The sequence below is a fragment of the Nelumbo lutea genome, chromosome 2, assembly GCF_056320005.1.
Source record: "Nelumbo lutea isolate HS-2025 chromosome 2, American lotus-T2T, whole genome shotgun sequence".
In the NCBI taxonomy this organism is placed as follows: domain Eukaryota; kingdom Viridiplantae; phylum Streptophyta; class Magnoliopsida; order Proteales; family Nelumbonaceae; genus Nelumbo; species Nelumbo lutea.
The window spans coordinates 76,320,455-76,341,192 of record NC_142685.1 but is presented as its reverse complement, the minus strand read 5'-3'; the positions used below and the strand labels follow the sequence as shown (position 1 = coordinate 76,341,192).

At 40.0% G+C, this 20,738-nt stretch overlaps 1 protein-coding gene across 3 annotated transcripts in view; it reads left to right on the top strand.

Moving 5' to 3' along the window:
• The window catches only part of LOC148871569 (hydroxymethylglutaryl-CoA lyase, mitochondrial-like), a 77,185-nt gene that overhangs the window by 24,441 nt on the left and 32,006 nt on the right, over positions 1 to 20,738 (top strand). For 2 of the 3 annotated variants that reach the window (XM_088973421.1, XM_088973422.1), the window contains exons 5-6: positions 16,634 to 16,714; positions 16,796 to 16,959. In XM_088973421.1, the coding sequence (XP_088829547.1) occupies positions 16,634 to 16,714; positions 16,796 to 16,959 (245 nt within the window). Of the gene's footprint in view, positions 1 to 14,851; positions 15,580 to 16,633; positions 16,715 to 16,795; positions 16,960 to 20,738 lie in introns of those variants that run through there. The other variant, XM_088973423.1, reaches the window with a different exon arrangement.

Here is a 20,738-nt window from a genome sequence, read left to right as displayed (position 1 = left end):
TGGCTATTGGACCATTTTGCATCAACCAGGAATTCCGGATGATTTTTGGAAGAACAACATATCACGCCTTGTTGGGGTGACCCCTGATACACGGTTTGACATTGGTCCTGTCCACATATTACACAAAGCTCACCGCATTGTCAGGATCCCAACCACTCGCATCCCATTCGAGAGAACGAAGACCCATCTCCAGGATGCGATATATTATACAGAGCTCACCGAAGAAGGGGAGACTAGGGTAGCCAGGGCCTTCCCGGGGTTGTCGAGGCTTATAGCATCGCTCCTGGGGTTGCCAGTGGTTTTTGTCCTTGATGTGGGGCTGGTTTAGATCTATGGGCTGCATTCAGTGCTTCTTCTATTTCCTCACCGGCTAGGCAACATAGAGGTTACTCTGTGTAGGATTTTCTGTACAATACTCCGTCTTGTAGGTAAAACCTTTTGGCTTTGGTTAGAAGTTTTCTTCACAATATTGGGCCAACTGGTGTGATACTGTTTTGGATGTAATCTATATACATATCTCACCAATGCACATCACACATTGTGAGGCATTCATTTTTGTTTGCCTTTGGTATACATCTCTCACAGTCGTTCTGTATCTTGGTCGAGTCTACTTTCATCTCTGGCCAGTAGTATTCCAACCTTTGCAGCCTCCTATAAAGTGTTGTCGTCACTACTGCTTCCTTGGGCCCTAGGCACCTTGCCCTTACTCCATCTACCATTCTGTGATATAACACCCGAATCACCATTGGAACCTTAGAAGGATCTTGCCATCTTGCATCGTCATCATTAGGTTACTTAATTTTTGTGTTATACTATATCTCCAGTCTTCTTTAACATCATCCTTTGTTGTGACCCAGCGCCCCAATCTTTCTGTTGATGGCTCACATTGCATTTGAATTGTTATGGTAATTGGGCTCTCGCTTGGTTGTATTTTAGATCCCAGGGTGGCTAGTGCGTCGACATACCTATTTTTGGCTCTATTATGGTGTTAGTAGTCGATCAAGACTACAATCTGTCTTGAATTTAAAAGAAAACAGATGCAGAAATTGAAGAGGAGAAGAAGAGAAGCAGCACACGAAGAGAACTTCAGAAAAGAGAGAGGGAAGGTCATAACATCTGCCGACCCACTCTTAATATTTATATATGTTGACTAATTGTAATAGGGCTGAATTGACCTTATTGCTTACATGGCAAATAGAATAAAAGATAACTACCAATGAAGCTGAAATAACTAACTGAAATAACTACCAACTAACATTGTCATAACTAATAAAAATAATGCTGCCATACGAACACAGTGGGGACCACACCAGTGTTCTCTACACTCCCCCTCAAGTTGGGAATAGATATTTGTCATTCTCAATTTGCATAGGTCTGCTTCTAACTTCTTCCTTGGAACAACCTTGGTGAGAAGATTTGCGAGTTGCATGCTGGAGGTGATATACAGAAGACACTTCTTGAGATGAAACTCTCTCTGACAAAATGTCGGTCTACTTCAATATGCTTAGTTTTGTTATGCTGTACCGGATTATGAGCTATATTAATAGCAGCTTGATTATCACAATACAACATTAAGGGCTTCTCATAAACAATATCCAACTCCTCAAATAGTGATTTCAACCATAGGATTTCAGCCACACCATTAGTCATGGATCTATATTCAGCTTTAGCACTAGAATGAGAAACAACACTTTGTTTCTTACTCCTCCAAGAGACAAGGTTACCTCCTACAAAAGCACAATATCCAGAGGTAGACCTTCTATCATCAACACTCCCTACCCAATTAGCATCTGTATAAACCTCTATCTTCATGTGATCATTATTCTTGAATAGTATACCTATACCTGGGCACCTCTTCAAATATGTTAATATCCTCTCAACTGCAAGTTGGTGAGTAGTTCTAGAAGAGTGCATATACTGACTGACAATGCTGATCGCATAATTGATATCCGGTCGTGTGAGACAAAGATAGAGGAGTTTTCCAACTAACCATTGGAACATAGCTTTATCTTCAAGTGGCTCTCCACCCTCTGCATTGATCTTGTGATTCTGTTCAATAGGTGTATCTGCAGGTTTAACACTCAACTTTCCAGTTTCTTCCAACAGATCTAGAACATACTTTCTTTGAGAAACAAAAATCTCATGTTTAGATCTAGCTACCTCAATACCCAAGAAGTATCGTAGCTCTCCCTGATCTTTCACCTCAAACACTTGATGAAGGAGTTGTTTAAGAGACTCAATCTCATTGTTATCATTCCCTGTCACTACAATATCATCCACATATACAACAAGCAAGGTCAAGGAAGAGTCCACTCTCTTAATGAACAATGTATGGTCTGACTGGGCCTGTACATAGCCAAAATTTTCAAGGGCTTGTCTGAATCTATCAAACCAAGCTCTGGGGGACTGTTTTAGTCCATACAAGGCTTTATTCAATCGGCAAACATTCTTTCTTGTTTTTGCATCATAAAATCCAGGAGGCAACTACACATAGACTTCCTCCTGTAAGTCTCCATTGAGGAAGGCATTTTTAACATCCATCTGGAACAAGGGCCAAGAGTAATTTGCTGCAAGGGATAATAAAACTCTAATAGTGGTCATCTTTGCTTTTGGAGCAAAAGTCTCCAAGTAGTCTGAGTAAATCCCTTTGCAACTAACCGGGCCTTATACCTTTCAATGGAACTATCGACATTATGTTTCATAGTAAATACCCATCTACATCCAACCGGTTTCTTCCCTTTAGGCTTGTCAACTAGCTCCCAAGTATTATTCCTCAGAAGAGCATCCATTTCAACCTTCATTGCATCTTTCCACTCAGGAACCGACAAGGCTTTCTGCACTGTTCTAGGGATAGGAATATCAGCAATGGATGTGAGAAAGGACCTGTAAGAGAGGGACAGTTGATCATAGAACAAGAACTGGGAAATGCAGTGGGCTGTGGATGTGGTGCAATGCCGTTTGCCTTTACAGATTGCAATGAGGAGGTCAAGGTCATCCAAAGGAGGTAAGGGTTCAACAGTGGAAAGTATCTCAGTAGAACTTGGATTTGATAAAGGGACTGTGGTACTTGGATCTAGATCCGCAAAAGGAACTGGGGCTGGCCTGGACTATTGATGACCGAAATCAACCTGCCTCCACCGCCTGTGATAGACTCTCAAATCCTGACACCTCTGACAACCCTCCCCATTACATCCCTCATCACTCAATGGAACAGGTAAAGGAACTTTTGATGAGTTAACCCCACACTCACTTCTCTCCCCCTAAGGAGAAACCTTAGGATAATAGGGTACATCCTCAAAGAATGTAACATCCATAGAGACAAATCTTCTCCTAGAAGTGGGTTCATGGCAGCAATATCCTTTTTGAGTTTGTGCATAACCAAGAAAAATACATTTGGAGGCCTTAGGATCAATTGGAACGATGAGGTCTATGAATCTGAACAAAGAAAGTACAATCAAAGGTTTTAAGGGGAACATTAAACAATTATTTATCAGGATATAGAAGGGTAAATGGAGGCTTCATGTCAAGAACCCGTGAAGGAACTCGATTGATGAGATGCACTGTTGTAAGAATAGCATCTCCCTAGAAACGAATAGGCACATTGAAGTTAATGATAATGCTTCTGGCGACCTCCAATATGTGCCTATTCTTTCTTTCAACAACCCAATTTTGCTGTGGTGTATGAGGACAAGTACTCTGGTGGATAATCCCATGATCAAGCAAATAAGAGGCTAATGGCTTGGCAAAGTATTCTTTCGCATTATTGGATCTGAAGATTTTGATTTTGACCCCAAATTGGGTTAAAATCAATTGATGAAAGATCTGGGTCAAAGCAAGAACCTCATCTCGAGAACGCATAAGGTAAACCCAAGAAAAATGGGTATAGTCATCAACAAACAACAAGAAATATTTGTATCCCCCTATAGCAGTGATGTGATAAGGGCCCCAAACATTGGTAAGCACAATATCAAAAGGATTACTACTTTTATTACTCAATGAATAAGATGTTCTACAATTCTTTGCAAGCTCACAACTCTCACATCTCAAACTGGACATCTGAACAGACTCAAATAAATTAGTGAACAAACTCTTCAAAGACCGAAAAGATAAATGACCCAACCAATTATGCCAAAGCATAACCTGACTAACAGATTGAGAAACAAAAGACTTCCTATCTTCACTGTCTTCCCAATGAGAACTCTCTCCAAGCAGATAGATTCCATTCGTCTCACGGCTAGTCCCAATCACCTTCCCTGTCTCCAAGTCCTGAAAAACACATCGGTCAGGGAAAAAGGTTACTCAACAATTTTGATGTTTTGTAATGCTACTGACTGAAAGAAAGTTAATATTAAGCTTAGGAACATGCAGAACTGAGATAAGGAAATGGTATTAGACAACTTGATGTCTCCCATGCCAGAAATGGGAACAAGAGAATCATCAACAATAGACACTTTATCTCTGCCAGAAAATAAGTGATAGGTAGTGAACAGTGATGGCAAGCCAGTCATACGGTCAGATGCACCTGAGTCTATTACCCAACAATGTTCAGTGTTACCTGGAGCTGAAGCATGATGAGTTGAGGCCCGAGTACGTGAATGAGCAAAAGATGATGTGGGAGGAGCTGATGGCGGTTGAGATGATTGAGCTGAATTGCTAACTTCCTTTTCCAACTAAGTCAGGGCAGCCTGGATAGAAGCTAGGGTGTCTAGAGGTGTGCCTTTTGTGCCCGACGAGGGTGCACAATCAGTATTAACAGCCATATTAGCATTACCTCTTTTGTTCCTAAGTTTTGCTGGAACAAGATGAGGGTGCAACTTCCAACAGGTGTAGCTGAGGCCCGAGTGCGTGAATGAGCAAAAGATGATGTGGGAGGAGCTGATGGCGGTTGAGATGATTGAGCTGAATTGGTAACTTCCTTTTCCAACCAAGTTAGGGCAGCCTGGATAGAAGCTAGGGTGTCTAGAGGTGTGCCTTTTGTGCCTGACGAGGGTGCACAATCAGTATTAATAGCCATATTAGCATTACCCCTTTTGTTCATGAGTTTTGCTGGAACAAGATGAGGGTGCAACTTCCAACAGGTGTCTTTAATATGCTTAGGTTTCTTGCAATGTTCACATTACTAGATCCCGCTTGTCTTCCTTCTTTATATCCCTCTCCGTATCACCTCCAGACTTAGGTTTAACTACTGCCAAGGCTGGCGGGAAGGGCTGATGCTGCATCATAACCTTTCTCATAGTCTCTTCACTATGCACTAAGGAGTAGGCTTGTGATAGGGTCACACTGTCTCATGTTAGTAATTGCTATCTCACAATATCATATTCAGGATTCAGACCATCTAGGAACTCAAAAACCCTATTAGTTTCAACCTGCTTTCTATTAGTCTGCGCATCCTTCTGACTTTCCCACTTGAGTGTTTCTAGGTGGTCAATTTCATGCCACAAAGATTTCAAGGTAGAGAAGTAAACCGAGACTGGTTTTTGTCCTTGCTTATGGTTGTTAACCTCACATTTCAGTTCATAAGCCCTAGCAACATTAAGGGGTTGGGCGTAGGTTTCTTTCATGACATTCCAGATTTCTTTAGCTGTGTTTGCCCACAAATAGTTCCGGCTAATATGTGGCTGCATAGAGTTGCACAACCATGTCATAACCAAATTGTTCTCCTGAACCCATTTGGTATAAGTTTGGTCCTCCTTAGTTGGTTCTTTCACATCTCCCAACAAGTAGTTCAGTTTTCCTCTACCCCCAATGGCCATCATAGCCGATCGAGCCCATTCTAAGTAGTTTGATCCATCAAACTTAACAGTTGTAATCTGAAAGGTATTCTCAGACATGTTACTAGAATTGCTAGTCCCCAAAACACCTTCCCCTTGATTCTTGAACTTCATTCTTGATCAATAATTAATGAAAAACCCTTTCTTAACTACTGTAATAGGAGAAACAGCACCCAAACAACTGATAACAGCTGGCCTAGGTCTTCCAAAGAACAAAAAAACAGATTTCTGAATGAAACCAGTTCAAATTTTGATCTGAAACCAACAACAGTTCTGAATTTTAGGGTTTTCTCTCAAAACCGTAAAGAAAGCACAGGAAAAAACAAAGATTTTCCAGACGCACCTCTCAGAATAAACCAAGATGATCTTTTCTAAAGTTAATCTCAAGAAAAACGCTTACTTTATGAAAAAATCTTTGGTCGCCATCTTCTGTCTGATGCAAAACCCTAATCTTGAGGATCCGAAGCTTCTTCTGATTCTTCCTGACTATTGGAACTCTTCCAAACTTCTACAATCTCCTGAATCAGCTGCACACTACCAGTAGCCTCTAAGAATCAGCCGATCCTCCTTCTTTGTTGAAAAACTTCCAAACCTAAGAGATTCTCATGTAGTCGGCCTAATTAGACTAGCATAAGAGCTCCTAGGTCGGCTCTGACCAAGTAGTCGATCAAGACTACAATCTGTCTTGAATTTAAAAGAAAACAGATGCAGAAATTGAAGAGGAGAAGAAGAGAAGAAGCACACGAAGAAACTTCAAAAAAAAGAGGGGGAAGGTCATAACATCTGCCGACCCACTCTTAATATTTATATATGTTGATTAATTGTAAAAGGGCTGAATTGCCCTTATTGCTTACATGGCAAATAGAATAAAAGATAACTAATAATAAAGCTGAAATAACTACCAACTTACATTGTCATAACTAACAGAAATAATGCTGCCATACAAACACAGTGGGGACCACATAAGTGGGGTCCACATTAGTGTTCTCTACAATGTTCATAGGTTATCTCCAGGTCTCTGGTCAACCTTTGGATCAATGTTCTATATGGCAGAATTGCCAACTCTTTCACCGTTGTGCTGCCCTCCGTTTGTCCAATCACTAGTTTGGAATCCCCTACTACTTTTACCTTCTTTGCTCCTGAATCCCTTGCTACTGTCAAGCCTAACACTAGTGCCTCATACTCTGCGATGTTGTGAGAGCAGGGAAATTATAGTTTAAATGAGTAGGCTGATGTTTCTCTAGTAGGTGAAGTCGATGTGACTCTAGCTCTTGCGGAGGAATTTGTACTACTGCCATCGAATGTCAAGGTCCATTCTGCTGCTTCTACTACTGTGATGAGGGGAAGTTCTCTGAGTACCTCTTCAGAGATGGGAAAATTGTCATTAGTGGGGAAGGCAGCTAGGAGGTCTGTGACTGCTTGGCATTTAATTGCTTTGGGTTGGGTGTATTCGATGCTGTATTCACTTAACTGCATCATTCACTTCACAAGTCTCCTAGAGAGTGGGGGTCTATCGATGAAGTATTTAATTGGATTGCTTCTTGCGATTAACTTCACTTTTTGGCCTAGGATGTAGTGTCTGAACTTTTGTGTAGCGAAGACTAGAGCTAAACACTACTGTTCCATGTGTGAATAATTCTTCTCCGTCGGCTTTAGAGTTCTATTGGCATAATAGATTGGACACTCGACACCCTCATCATTCTCTTGGGCTAACAGACATCCTATTGTTTCTGAGTTTGATGCTATACACCCTGAATTCTCGGCCATTCCTTGGAGGGGACATGGTTGGGACTTTGGCCAGTGTTTGCTTTAGTTGGTCAAAAGCATGCTAATGCTGTGTTGACCATTTGTATTCTGTGGACTTCTTGGTTAGCTTAAGTAGAGGAATTGCTGCATGTGCTAGACTAGGGATGAACCTTCTAAGGTAGGAGAATTTCCGTAAGGTTTTTAGTTGTGACTCAGTGTTTGGGGAAGGTAAGTCCAGGACTACTTTTACTTTTATCTCATCTAGGTGGGTCCCGGTATGGTTAACTCGATACCCCAAAAGCTTTCCTCACTGTACTCCGAACGCACACTTTGGTGGGTTGAGCCTTAAGTTGAAGGCCCTATATCTGGTGAATACTTTTCTCAGCATGTCGGAGTGGTCCTCTCTTTTCTTTGCCTTCACTATATCATCCACATTGTACTCGATCTCTTTGTGCATCATATCATGAAATACTCTTGTCATCTCTCTCTGGTATGTGGCTCCAACATTCTTCAGACCAAAGGGCATCATTTTGTAGTAAAAGTTCACAATTGGTGTTCTGAACGCTGTGTGGGGTGCATCTACAAGGTCCATGTATATTTGATTGTATCCACTGTATACATCCAGGAAAGAAATCAGCTGGTTCCTGACCATTGAATCAATAAGAATGTCCATGTTTGGCAACGGGCTGTATGAAAGTCAAACCATAAGCCTGAACTGTCTTTTGACAAAACACTTTCCATCGAGAAACAGGGGGCTGAAAATCAAACTATAAGACTGAACTTTCTTTTGACAAAACACTTCTTATCGATAAATAGGGGGGCTGAGAACTTCGCCAAATACTGAAACATTTCTTAATAGAAAGCACTCCGTCAAAAGGCAGGGGGCTGAGTATACCAAAACAATTGACCCCATCGAAAACCCATAGATAAATTCAACAACTAGATGGAGAACGAACTCAAAACTACTCCCCACATGTCACCTAAACAATACCAGAATACATTAAGGACAGAAGTGCTTATTGATAAGCTCACACTTACCAATAAGAAAGGGGGCTAATAATCTACCCAATTAAAAAATTATCACCACCGCGCACCTTATCTAGGAACAGGAACACTCACATAGCTCAACCAAATGAGCATACATTCCTAACCAAGAAAACCCTAGTCGGAAATCATGGAGGGTGACAAAAACAAGAAACCGCGATACTCATGATTTTCCACAAAATCCCTCTAGCCTTGAAATAATGAACCCAACAACGCAATAACCCCCATAAATCAAATCAAATTCTTCACCCCGTTACAGACTTCCAAAACGAACCAATGACACAAATGCTTATTGATAAGCTCATGCTTACCAATAAGTAGGGGGGCTAATTGTAAGTACATGTTCACTACGATTGCAATGGCACAGAAGGTACTAAACCAATGCTACAAAAACATCTGTGACGAGTTCACAACTCGACATAGATTTGTGATGAGCTCAGAGCTTGCATAGAATTGCATGATCTCAAAGCATGCATAGACTTGTAGTGAGCTCAGAGCCTACACAGACGTGCGATGAGCCATTGTGAGCTTGTGATGAGCTCAAAGCCATCGCAAATCAGTGATGAATGAAAACACAACGGCTAGCCGATATCACTCATGACAAGATGCCCAGTAGGATCAAGAAAGACACGTAAGACTAGCACTAACATCATCCATGCCATGTGTATTATTAGAATCCTCAGATGAAAGGAAACCTCGTCCTGGAGAGATCTCATAAGACACATGGCGAACCCTTAGTAGTGTCCCCCTAACAACTGACATCGAATCAAAGTTTCCCTTTTCAAATGGGAACCAATTTCTTTTGGCTCCTTCCTTTCAGGACCTCGGGATTTCTCCCTATAAAAAGAGGCATGGATCATAACGAACATACGATTATGTTGATAGAAGCCCTTAGCCTATCTTTGCTTCTAGCCTTCCTTTGTCTTTCAAGGGGACCACGACACTTAGCCTTACCACACCACTCACAAATGTTACCATCCTCAACTAGTTGAACGATTGAAATCAGATTTGTTGTAAGTTTAGGAACAATTAAACTTTTAGGGAGATGAAAGTAGGAATTAATAGATGTTGACAAAGACAAATCATTGCATCTTACAATATCCAATTTCTCTCCGTTAGCAATAATAATATGTTTATTCAAAGATTTGGGTTTAGCGGGTTGACCAATGTGTGCCCCCGTCATATGGTTAAAGGCACTGGAATCAATGATCCATAAGTTACTGGGAGAGGAATAATAATAAGATGACTCACCAAAAAGTCTGATGGTTGAAAATGCAAAGGAAATAGTTGAGGATACTAGCTACCACATTCTTTCTTCTGTAAGAGCTCCAAAGTTTTCATCCTTTCCTACTGAAGTAGTACTCCCTATATCCATACCTTCAATTGTTGTCTAGAAAGCCTTATGTTGACTCTTCTTAGAACATGAACCATTCCCCTTAGGTAGCTATGTAGGACATTCAGAAATGATATGCCCATGTTGCTTACAATAAGTACAAAAAATTTTCTTCTGACAATGTGAAATAATGTGTCCATATTCCTTACATTCATAACACGTTCTTGGGGCAAGTCCTTGCGATTTGTTCATCAGAAAGGCTGTCTCTGTTCCAGAATCAGATTTCAACCCCAAGGTCGATTGAGTAATGAGTCTATTTTCTTCCTTGAGAAGTTCACCCAAAATTGTGTCAAGTGCCGGAGGAGTGCCCATACTGATAATGTTGGACTTTACAATTTCATATTCAGGTCTCAGATGCATTAGGAAATTCAAAATCTTCCTCCCATCTATAAAGAGACTGGGACGAATGGGTCCTAGTATCTTCTCTTGTAATATTTTTTCTATTTTCCTGTTAGATAATGGGCCTGTTATTTCTTTTTTGTTTGATCTCTTTATGTTACTGCCTAACTGGCCGCCCTATTTTAACATTAATTTTAGTAAAAAGGATTAGAGAAGAGAGGGAAGGATCATTTGAACCTTTCTTCTTCTTCCTCCTCTTTTCTCCATTTTCTTCTCTTGTACTGCTGCTCTTACTTTTCTTCCTCCTTTTTCTCCCTAATTTTTCAAGTTTACACCTATTTTTGAGGACTAGTTTACATCTTGGTATCAGAGCAGGTTTCTTTCTTCCTTCTTTTATTCTTCCTCTTTTCCCATACACCCTTCGGTTAAGAGAGTGTATGGAGAGATAGGTTCTCTATAGCTTAGAGGATCTCTGGCCTAGTTCGTAGAGGGTTTGGAGAGTTTAAATCTGGCTGGATATTGCCAAGAAGTGGTGCTGTTCTGTTGCTGCTCAAAACCTTAGCCGAATAGAGATTTTCGAAGGTATAGGTAAAGGTGAAGCTTTGGGTGTGGTGCTCTGTGCTTGGGAGGTGTCTTTTGACTCCTAAAGGAGGGCGACTCAGGTTTGGAAGTGATTGGGAAGCTCTGGTAGGAGCGCTGTATCTTCTCTCTTCCTCCCCAACAATTGGACGGAGTAAAACCCTAGTTTTCAAGCATCTGGTTTCTAGTTTGACTTCAAGTAAGTTTATATAGACCAAATTTCTAGTTCTTTGATTTTTGTTTGATTAATGGAGCCATATGGAAGTGAGTTCAAGCAAGTGCCGGTTTCCGGCCTCGGCTCAGTAGATTCCGTTATGACTGGTGTGACCACAATCAAGCTAGATGGGACAAATTATCTTGCTTGGGCACAATCTATAAGAATTTATGTCTGTAGTAGAGGAAAACTCGGGTATCTCACAGGTAGTAAAGTGAAACCCGAAGAGACGGACCCTGAATTTGAGAAATGGATTATACAGTTATTGGATGGTTGGTCAACTTTATGCAACCTCATATAAGTAAGCATTATTTCTGGATGTCTTCGGCTAAGGAGATATGGGATAGTGTTACTGAGACCTATTCACAGAAGTTGAATGTAGCCAGAGTCTACAAGTTGAAAAGTGACGTGAAAAACCTAAGACAGGGGGAGAAGAGTGTAGCAATCTACTATTCTATACTGAAATCCCTATGGCAAGAAATTGATGTTATGGAGATAGTTGTATGGGAGAGTAAGAATGATGCTGAAATGTATAGGAAGTTGGTGGAGAGAAATAGGGTGTTTGAATTTCTTACTAGACCCTGAGTTTGACATCATTAAGCAAAATATCCTGGCCAAACCAAGACAGATTTCAATCAAGGACAGGTTGAAAAAACCTGCTCTGATACCATGTCAACTCACTTCAAACCAGAGAAGAACCAAAAAATGAAAGGGTGTGTTCTAGTGGGTCACACGCCCAGAAAAGATATCTTATATATGGAAGTGTACAGAGTTATGGAAAGGACAGTTGTGTCTCTGTTACAAGAAAGAATAAAGCAAAAGGATAATGTACATAAGTTACAACATAAAGGTGTGGTCCCAAGAGCCAAAAAAGAAAAGAAGATATAAGAGACATAAATCGGTCCGTACAGTATCATGGTGATACAACCAATATGGACCTATTCGTTGGCTGCTTACCATCAGCCCCCATTACCAAGGAAGAGATCAAAGATGTTATTGATGATCAAATTGTTTCAACACGACATGGGGGATATCACAAGTTTCTTGTCAAATGGAAAGGCCATCCTCACTTTGATTGCACTTGGATCACTGCCAATGAGTTCTAATGCCTGAATTGTGATATGTATGAGAGGTACCATTCTTTTACTCGATGGAGCCGAGTTTTTCCAAGCCGGGGAGAGATGATCGGGATCGGCTTAAGGCATGTCAAAAGAGAATCAAATCTGCTACTGTGCTCGTTTGGCATAATTACGAAGATATGGGGCACACATGGGAGCTGGATTAGTAGAGGATGAATTTAGGAAGACCCTAGAGTCTTCAATCCACCTAAGATGCTCTTTGTGTGGTTAAGCTTACTGCTGGACAGGACTTATTTGGTTTTCTTACATTTCTGGTCAGCAGGGGCATTTTTGTACTTTTGCATGTTTAGGGGTTATGTTTGGGAACAGGTCTTAGTCTAGTAATTTCCCTTTGTTTGGCTTTATGTTTGTAATTGCTTGGGGCAGGTTTAGTCTAATCTAGCTTTTTTTTTTTTTTTTTTTCTCTCTTAAAGTGGCTTGTTGGGCAAGTTTTTTACTTTGGGAGCTTCTTCTTATTAAGTTTGTAAGGCTCATTTGGAGGACAGTTTTTACTAATGAAGAAGAAAGCTTCTCTACAGAATTTGGTGTGATTGTCAAGTTGGCGGTGTATTGCCTAGGGTTTCATCTTATTTCCATCTCTCCTCTTCTTTCTCTACTAGTCCTTTGTTTGTGCTACACACTCAGACCTCAGTTGTTGCAGGAATAGTTCTGAATCACAAAGATCCTACATCAGCTTGGGTGATTCATTGGGTTAGAAAATTGGAAATATTCTCACCTTTTATTCCTATGATGATGTTTGGTGGGATTGGGTGAGGTGGCAAAAAATTTTCAAAGAAGCAGCCTGCACATTAATCACAAAGATCCTACATCCTTTAGAATACTTTATAATTTTGATGGGAGTAGTAGGGGTAAAGAGTAATCTAATCCCTTTGGAGTAGGGAAGGCCTTTAGGGACAAAGATGGTATCATTGCTGCATTGTTTCCCGGATCAGCTGGGATGGGGAGCCTTATAAGAGAAAAATTTCTTGTGGTAATTTTGGAGATGCAGTTAGCAAGAGTCATGAATTTAGTTGCAGATTCTTTTATGGTGGAAAACAATAGGATTATATGGTCTCCTTTCTTCACGAGAAGTTATAATTTTTTTTTGAGAAAAGGTAAAGTATGATCGTATTAATAATAGGTCATCTGTACATTGAGTAGCTTTACAAAAGGACCTCAAAAGGCCATCCTCAAAAAAGTATAATCAGAAAACTATCTTTAAAAACAGTATGTATAGACATCCAACTTTTCAAAACCTTTATTGACCAGTTAATGACCTCCACTTTAGTAGAAGATTTTTTTTTTTCAAAAATCCTATTGTTCCTTTCTGACCACACAGCCCACAGCACTGCCAAAGGGATGGAATTCCAGCATAATTTTCCTTTTTCAGACATACCCCGAATTTGCCATTCCTCAAACAGATCTCTAACTGACGCTGGCATACACCAACTTAGATTCAGAGATTTGAAGAAGTGAGGCCAAACTGCAGAACTAAACTTGCAGTGGAGGAGGAGATGCCTGGATGATTCCACTTGCTCATTGCAAAAACATCACCTCCAATCTGACAAAAAGAGCCCTTTTTTCAGCAGCATTTCTTTGGACAAACACCTGTCCAGAACCACCACCCATACAAAAAACTTGACTTTTGGAGAAGCCAAAATCCCCCAAATTACCTGATTCGGGAAAGGGTTTTCAGGCCTCCCCACTACAAAATTGTAAAAAGATTTGACTGAGTATTCTCCTAACTTTGTGTCCATTTCCACACTCTTGAGTCTTGCATCTGGACATCTAGTTGTTGGTTTTGTAACAGATTAAGAAACTCTGCCATCTGCTGAATTTCCCAGTCATTAAAACTTCTCCTAAAGAGAGGAACCCAAACTAATCTGCCTTCCTGAAACAAAAAAGAACCAGCCACTAAAGCCTCCTTATCTGCATCCATATTATACAAGGCCGGGAACAACTCTTTTGGAGTGCATTCACCAGCCCACAGGTCTAACCAGAACCTGATTTTTCTTCCATGTCCCACTTTAAATTTGATGCACCTACTGAACTGCTTATAAGCCTTACAAATTCCTTTCCACACCCACAACCGTAAGTACCGTGGGGAATAACAGCATCCAACCCATTATTCCTTGATCTATATTTCTCCACAATCACCTTCACAGTTTGTCTGGTTCACAAGAAGTTTTAATGACTGGAAACTAGCTTTGGCGGTTGATGGGTGTCGGTCTTATGTATTATAAGGCCTATTCTCGTAAGAAGGCCAACGAACAGGTTCTGATTTGGCATGGAGAAGACTCTTGGGACTTGGACTGATCTGGTCAGGGGTATTTTTGTCATTTTGACCAGCCCAATGTGGACTTGGGCTATAGCATCTTGTTCCTATAGCTTAGTAGTGCTTGTCTTTCAATTTTCAGTTTATTTACATTAGAAGATAGAAAGTTATTGTGTTTCTTGGTGCACAAGACAAAGAGTGGCACTTTTTGTAATTATTGTGTTCCTTGGAGTGATTCCTTGGGATTTCTCTCTCTTTTCTCTTTCTCTACCCTTTCTACTCTCTCTTCCTCTCTCTTTCTGTCTTGTGTTAGTTTGTTCCAACCCTACTGCATCAGCGGTCTGACTTTTTGATGTCCTTCAAAATCATCAGCTGTACCTGCAAGTTCAAGATTCAAGGTGTTGGAAGTGGACAAACACTGGAGAGTTTTCTGTTAAATCCTTCTATATTGGTCTTGTTGGTGAGGCAACAGTTTTATTCCCATGTAAGATCATCTGGCGGAATGCAGCTCCCCCCAAAGTAAAATTCTTCATATGGGTGGCTGTTTGGGAAAAATGTTTGACAAAATCCATGCTGTTGAAGAAAGGTTTTAATGTTCCAGATTTGCTGTGTGTTTTCTGTAACCAAGAGGAGACTTCTAGTCACTTATTTCTGCACTGTAGTTTTAGTGCTTCAATCTGGCATTATTTTCTTGGAGCTATAAACTTGCATTGTTGTGCCCCTGGGTTGGTGAAAGAACTGTTAGAGGGGTGGCAAGTTCTGGGTATGGCAAGAAAAGGGAACATCTGTTGGTTCTCAATTCCAGCTGCAATGTCGTGGGCAATTTGGCTTGAAAGAAACTGCAGAGGCAGAAGTCAGCATCTGAATCAGTGGTTATTAATGCAGCAGAAGGGTTTTTAAAGGGCTGGATGTCTGCCCATCATGGATTCGGAAATGATGCCTTTTCTTCTTTTTTGAGGGTGGATGTTTTTTTCGGGTCTCCAATTGGATGCATGTACAGTTTCTCATTGTACAGAGGACCATACTTTTGATATCAAGACATTATACTATGCTTTTCCTTTCTCAAAAGTATTTAATACATGAAAACTTAATTTCATTAAGGTAAATGTATTATTGTCCATATGAGTTACAATTAATATTTTGCAAATTAAAAAATAAAGTACATGATATTTTACAGGGGTACAGGGATAGGTCAGGTTATTAACAGGGCTAAGCCTCACCTGGTATTGACTCGAGTTCTTTATAGAGATCTTTAGAACTGGGCCAGAGCTCAGCTATTGTTTTAAAAGGTGTGCATAGGCTAACAGGTGAGTCTCATTTTCCGGGGTGCACCTCACCTGATTTACTGTTATGTTTTGATGAATCTTGAATTTGTGTTACCTATTGATGTTTAGAGTTTAAAAAATTTAGCTATATAGGAATTGAACAGGCTTCATTATTAACATTAATAACATGAATATTGATAATGGCTTTCAGAAGGGGCTTCAATATTCATATTAATAATAGGGGTTGAGTTCTATTATTTCTTAATAAATTCTCTTTCTATCTCAACACGTGATTTCTTATCACCATTTAATAACATGATGCTCTAAACAATTTAACTCATGAGATTTTTGTATTTTAAGCTTTTCTTTTGATTTTTTTTTCAAGAGTTGTGCCTCATTTTTCTCATGTGCATGCCTTAGGCTATAGGAAACCCTTGTGCTTTAGTTGCGCTTCTCACTTTTAAAGCACTGAACATAGCATGGCCAAATCCAAGGCCAGTGCATGTGCACCTATAATTTCTGGAAATCCTTCTTTGATCTCTTTTGGGATACTTGTATTTTCTCCTTGTCTTCTTGTATATCTACTGCATTTTGATTTTATTTGTTCATTGCTCAGTTTTTATTATCAATAGAAGAGGGTTTTGAAGGCAATAAATATTGCTACACATAATAAATAAAATGTTGGTCAAAACTAGTTAGAGGGATATGCTTAAAAGCAGAAAATTTACATCTTATGTTTAGACTTTATAGTTTATACTATATTATGGCTTTTATTGGTCTGCTACCTTTGACTATTACACTTTTCTAACAAATAACTTTTTGAGAATGTTACAAAAAAATAATAAAAAAGAAAAATGAAGCCAGGCATGATTTACATATTATGTTTCAGCTAGCTGATGCAAAGGGTGTAATGGAAGCAGTTCAGAAGATTGAAGGTGTAAGATTCCCTGTCTTAACACCTAACCTTAAAGTAAGCAATCTTGCCTGGATCTAAAACCATGTAAAATTTTTCTAAAGAAAATCTTGACAATTTTACGTTGCCTCTTTGTAGGGTTTTGAAGCAGCTATTGCAGCTGGAGCTAAGGAAGTGGCTATTTTTGCATCAGCTTCAGAGTCCTTTTCAAAGTCTAACATCAATTGCAGCATTGAAGATAGTCTTATCCATTATCGAGCTATTACTCTTGCTGCCAAAAAACTCTCAATTCCTGTACGTGGGTATGTTTTCTGGCTTGTCTAATTCTAATGAAATTGTTTTTCATTTTTCTGTTATTTTTATTATTCTGTGGAACATTTTTTTTCCCTCTACGAGTCTATGTACTGAGGATAATTGATTTATCTCAGTTCATATTTTGAGTGCCCATGTTGCACCACTCATGCATCAACAATAATCAACACTTTTATGCAGTTACCAAGCCATGTTTTAATCAATTATTTGTAGATTAGCTGTACAATTTTATTATATTTAACTGCATTCATTTTTTTTTTTGAAAAAGTTAAAGGTAAATTTATTAATAGAAATCAGAACCATACAAAGGCCTCCCAGAAGGGAGCAAAGACTGAGAACAGCCTCTCAGTTTACATTACAATTCAAATATACTAACAGAACTTAATTGAGACCCCAAGACTCTTGGCTGTATGCCTTTTACACCTGCTGTCCACGATACAAGCTTTCCCACTGCACCAGACACAGGACAGTTCGCCTCCTTTTTCTAATTCTGAAAGATTCTTCTGTTTCTCTCTGCCCATATGGAATTGATAACAGCTGCAGGGATAACCCACCACACACTTCCAGCCAACTTAGAAAGGCCTAACAAATCCCAACTCCTTAGAAGATCCGAAACCTGATTTGGCATGACCCAGGAAATACCTTCCGATGAGAGAAAATGGTTCCAAATTTTACCCTTTCGGGAATCGTATTCTCAGTTTTAGAAAAACTGCATTTTTTAAGGATTGTTCTTGTACCAAACCGGACTAAATTTGAAACCAAAAAGAAGGGAGAAGTATACTTGATACGGAATCCACAAGTGTAGCTCCCAAAGTGGTAGTTCACACCCAAAGAAGGTACCAAAACCAGCTTCCAGTGAAGATGGTGCAACTTAGGTTGAAGCCGGTTTAGCAACACAATCCTTCAGCAAGAACTGTAATCCAACAACTTGGATCGAGCAAGGGTGTGAGCATGAATTGAATCTGATATGTTCGTGCAAAAATCAGATATCAGAACTGATTTCTATCAGTTCAAGAACTGGAGGTCGAACTAGGGTTTTGGGCGTCAAGAGCAAAAGGAGAGAACTTAGAGCAGAAGTGTTACTGGAGTAATTCACCCCCTCCTCCTTTTATAAGCCTTAAGGATTGGCACTCCTAATCCAATTAGGAGGAGTCTTTAATCCAAATATTTATTTGGATATGGACTCTTTAAGTGGATAAGAGTTATCCTCTTATCCTAATTGCTGATCCAAACCCATATCCATACCCATATTCACCCATGTCACATGACTGCTTAAGCTATCCTATGACTTCTTAATTAATCTGATTAATCATGGGCTTTAGGCCCATTAAGTAAGTGGCTCATGGCCCTAGATAGTTGTTGGCCCATTTGGCTCTATGTATGGCGTGGGACCCCAACAATGACCTCACATAATTCCATATGGGTTCGGCCCAACTTTTGTGAAAAAGCCTGGCCAAATTCACTGTCAAGTACAATGAACCCCTAAGTCCATCAGTATAGGCTCTTAATGGGCCCAACATTTACACTAAAGGATCCTTGAGTCCAGCCATCCTATGAAGGCCCAAGGACAATGGACTTAAGTGAGATGTAGCTCATCTGGTAAAACAACCCTAAATGGTCTCTTACACTTAACCTCTCAACCCTAAATGGTCTCTATACTCGGATGAGTCCAGGGAATTAAAACCTTTTGCAAACCTTTTTCTTAAAACATAATATATATATATATATATATATATATATTATCATATAAATATATTTTGCAAAACAAATCTCAAACAATTTGGAAATCGACTGCCAACAGTTTTGGTTTCCATCAGAGAGAGTGCAATCTCGGTCATTCACTTTGTCCGACAAAGGGGCTGATCCTATCACTATGATTACCCACTCGAGTGAATTCTCAAACTGACCCAACATACCCAAGTTTTCACCCCCAAAGGATCTCACTGATTGGCATATCAAAGACAACCCAATCCGGCACCTAGTGTAGTACCATAATCAAGTCTAGGGGTTATGTGTAACTTTCCAGTTTTGCCCACCAGTCTCCAAGGTCTAGGGCATAATTGGAAATTGGTCCAGGTTTAGTGTTTCGAACAAACACACACTGCATGTGCTTCGGGTCTAACCCTGGCAGCTGAGATACCCTACCCCAACCTTCTTGGCAGCACACTAGTGTCAGCCTTGGCAGGATAAACTTCCCCAAGTCTATCCAATGGCTGAGAACATTCTAAACTAACATGAGTCTCATAAGTGTCCAGTTTAGGGGTAATTACTTAGAAACACACCAATTATAACATGAATCAATTATGTATTTTTATTTATTTACAATAAATGCATATGTACATCAATCTGATTGGAGCCAAGGGCATACACTGTCTAACACCCAAATTCCAGCTGCAAAAGGACAATTGATGAAGAGATGATTGTTGTCCTTCTCTGCTTGCCCACACAGCTCGCACATCATGTTTTGAATCAGAATTCCTCTTTTTGTCAAATTCTGTTTAGTTAGATTTTTGTCTAATACCACCACCCACAGTAGTGCATTCACTTTGAGAGGAGGAATCTGAGTCCAGATTCTATTAGTAGGAAAGTTATCCAGATCTTCACTAGCTAGTCTTTTGGCTAAAGAGCTTATAGTGAATAATCCATCGGCATTCCACTTCCAAATCCAAGCATCTTCTTCCAATGGGTTCAAAACTTGACTAGAGAGCAAGTCCAACAGGTTCACCACTTGTTCCACTTCCCAATCTTGGAAAGGTCTTCTGAACTTAGGGCTCCATACAATACTATTCCCCTGAAGGGATAGGATATCCATCACATGGACGCCCAAAGATTGCGGAATAAGGGAGCGAATTTCAAAATTTTTTCTCTCCCTTCAACTGGGAATCGTATTCCCTATTTAGAAAATCATATTTTCAAGGATCATTCTTGAACCATAAACTGAACCAGATCTGGACCAAAAGGAGTAGGGAGGGATTATACCCGATACGGAGAAACAGTAACTCCCAACAGAGGTGTTCACACCCAAGGAAGGATCCAAAGTCTGCTCCCATTGAAGATGGCGCAGTGGAGGATGGAGCAGAATCAACAGTGTTCTTCCAAAAGAACTTGACCCTTCGCAAGAATCAACTGGATGGCTTGTGAATACAGCTCCAATCAATCTTTTCTCCAAAAGATTGATGTCAAGATCGAATCTTGATTACTCCTGTAGAGAGGAGATTGAACTGCTGGAGGCGGCGGCTGCAGGAAGGAGGCAGCAAGAGAGTATTTGCAGGGTGCAGAATTCTCTCTTGTGATTTTAGCTTTGAAGACATGAGTTGTGTGTTGCATGTCTAAAGGCTGCCGCCCCCTCCTCCTTTTATAATCTTAAAGGGATTAGCTCCTAATCCCATTAGGAGTTACTGATCCAAATCGTATTTGGATAAGAAGTCCCTTTAAGTGATAAGGGATAACCCTTATCTTATCTGCAAATCAGATCAGCCATCTCCTAATCTAATTAGGAGGCTTCCAGATCTAAATCTTATTTAGATCTTATTTAGATCTTGGACTCTCTAAATCTTATTTAGATCTTGGACTCTCTAAGTGGATAGGGTCTGGGCCCAATCCTATCAGCTGATCCATCTCAGAATTTGCCCCTTTAAGTGACTAATCAAATCAACCCAGTTCGAAATGGGCTTAAGGCCCATTTAAGTTTATGTATTCACTTAGCCTTCCAAGCTGCTACCTAGTTGGGCTTCCTTGTATGGCGTGGGACCCAAACATTGATCTACAC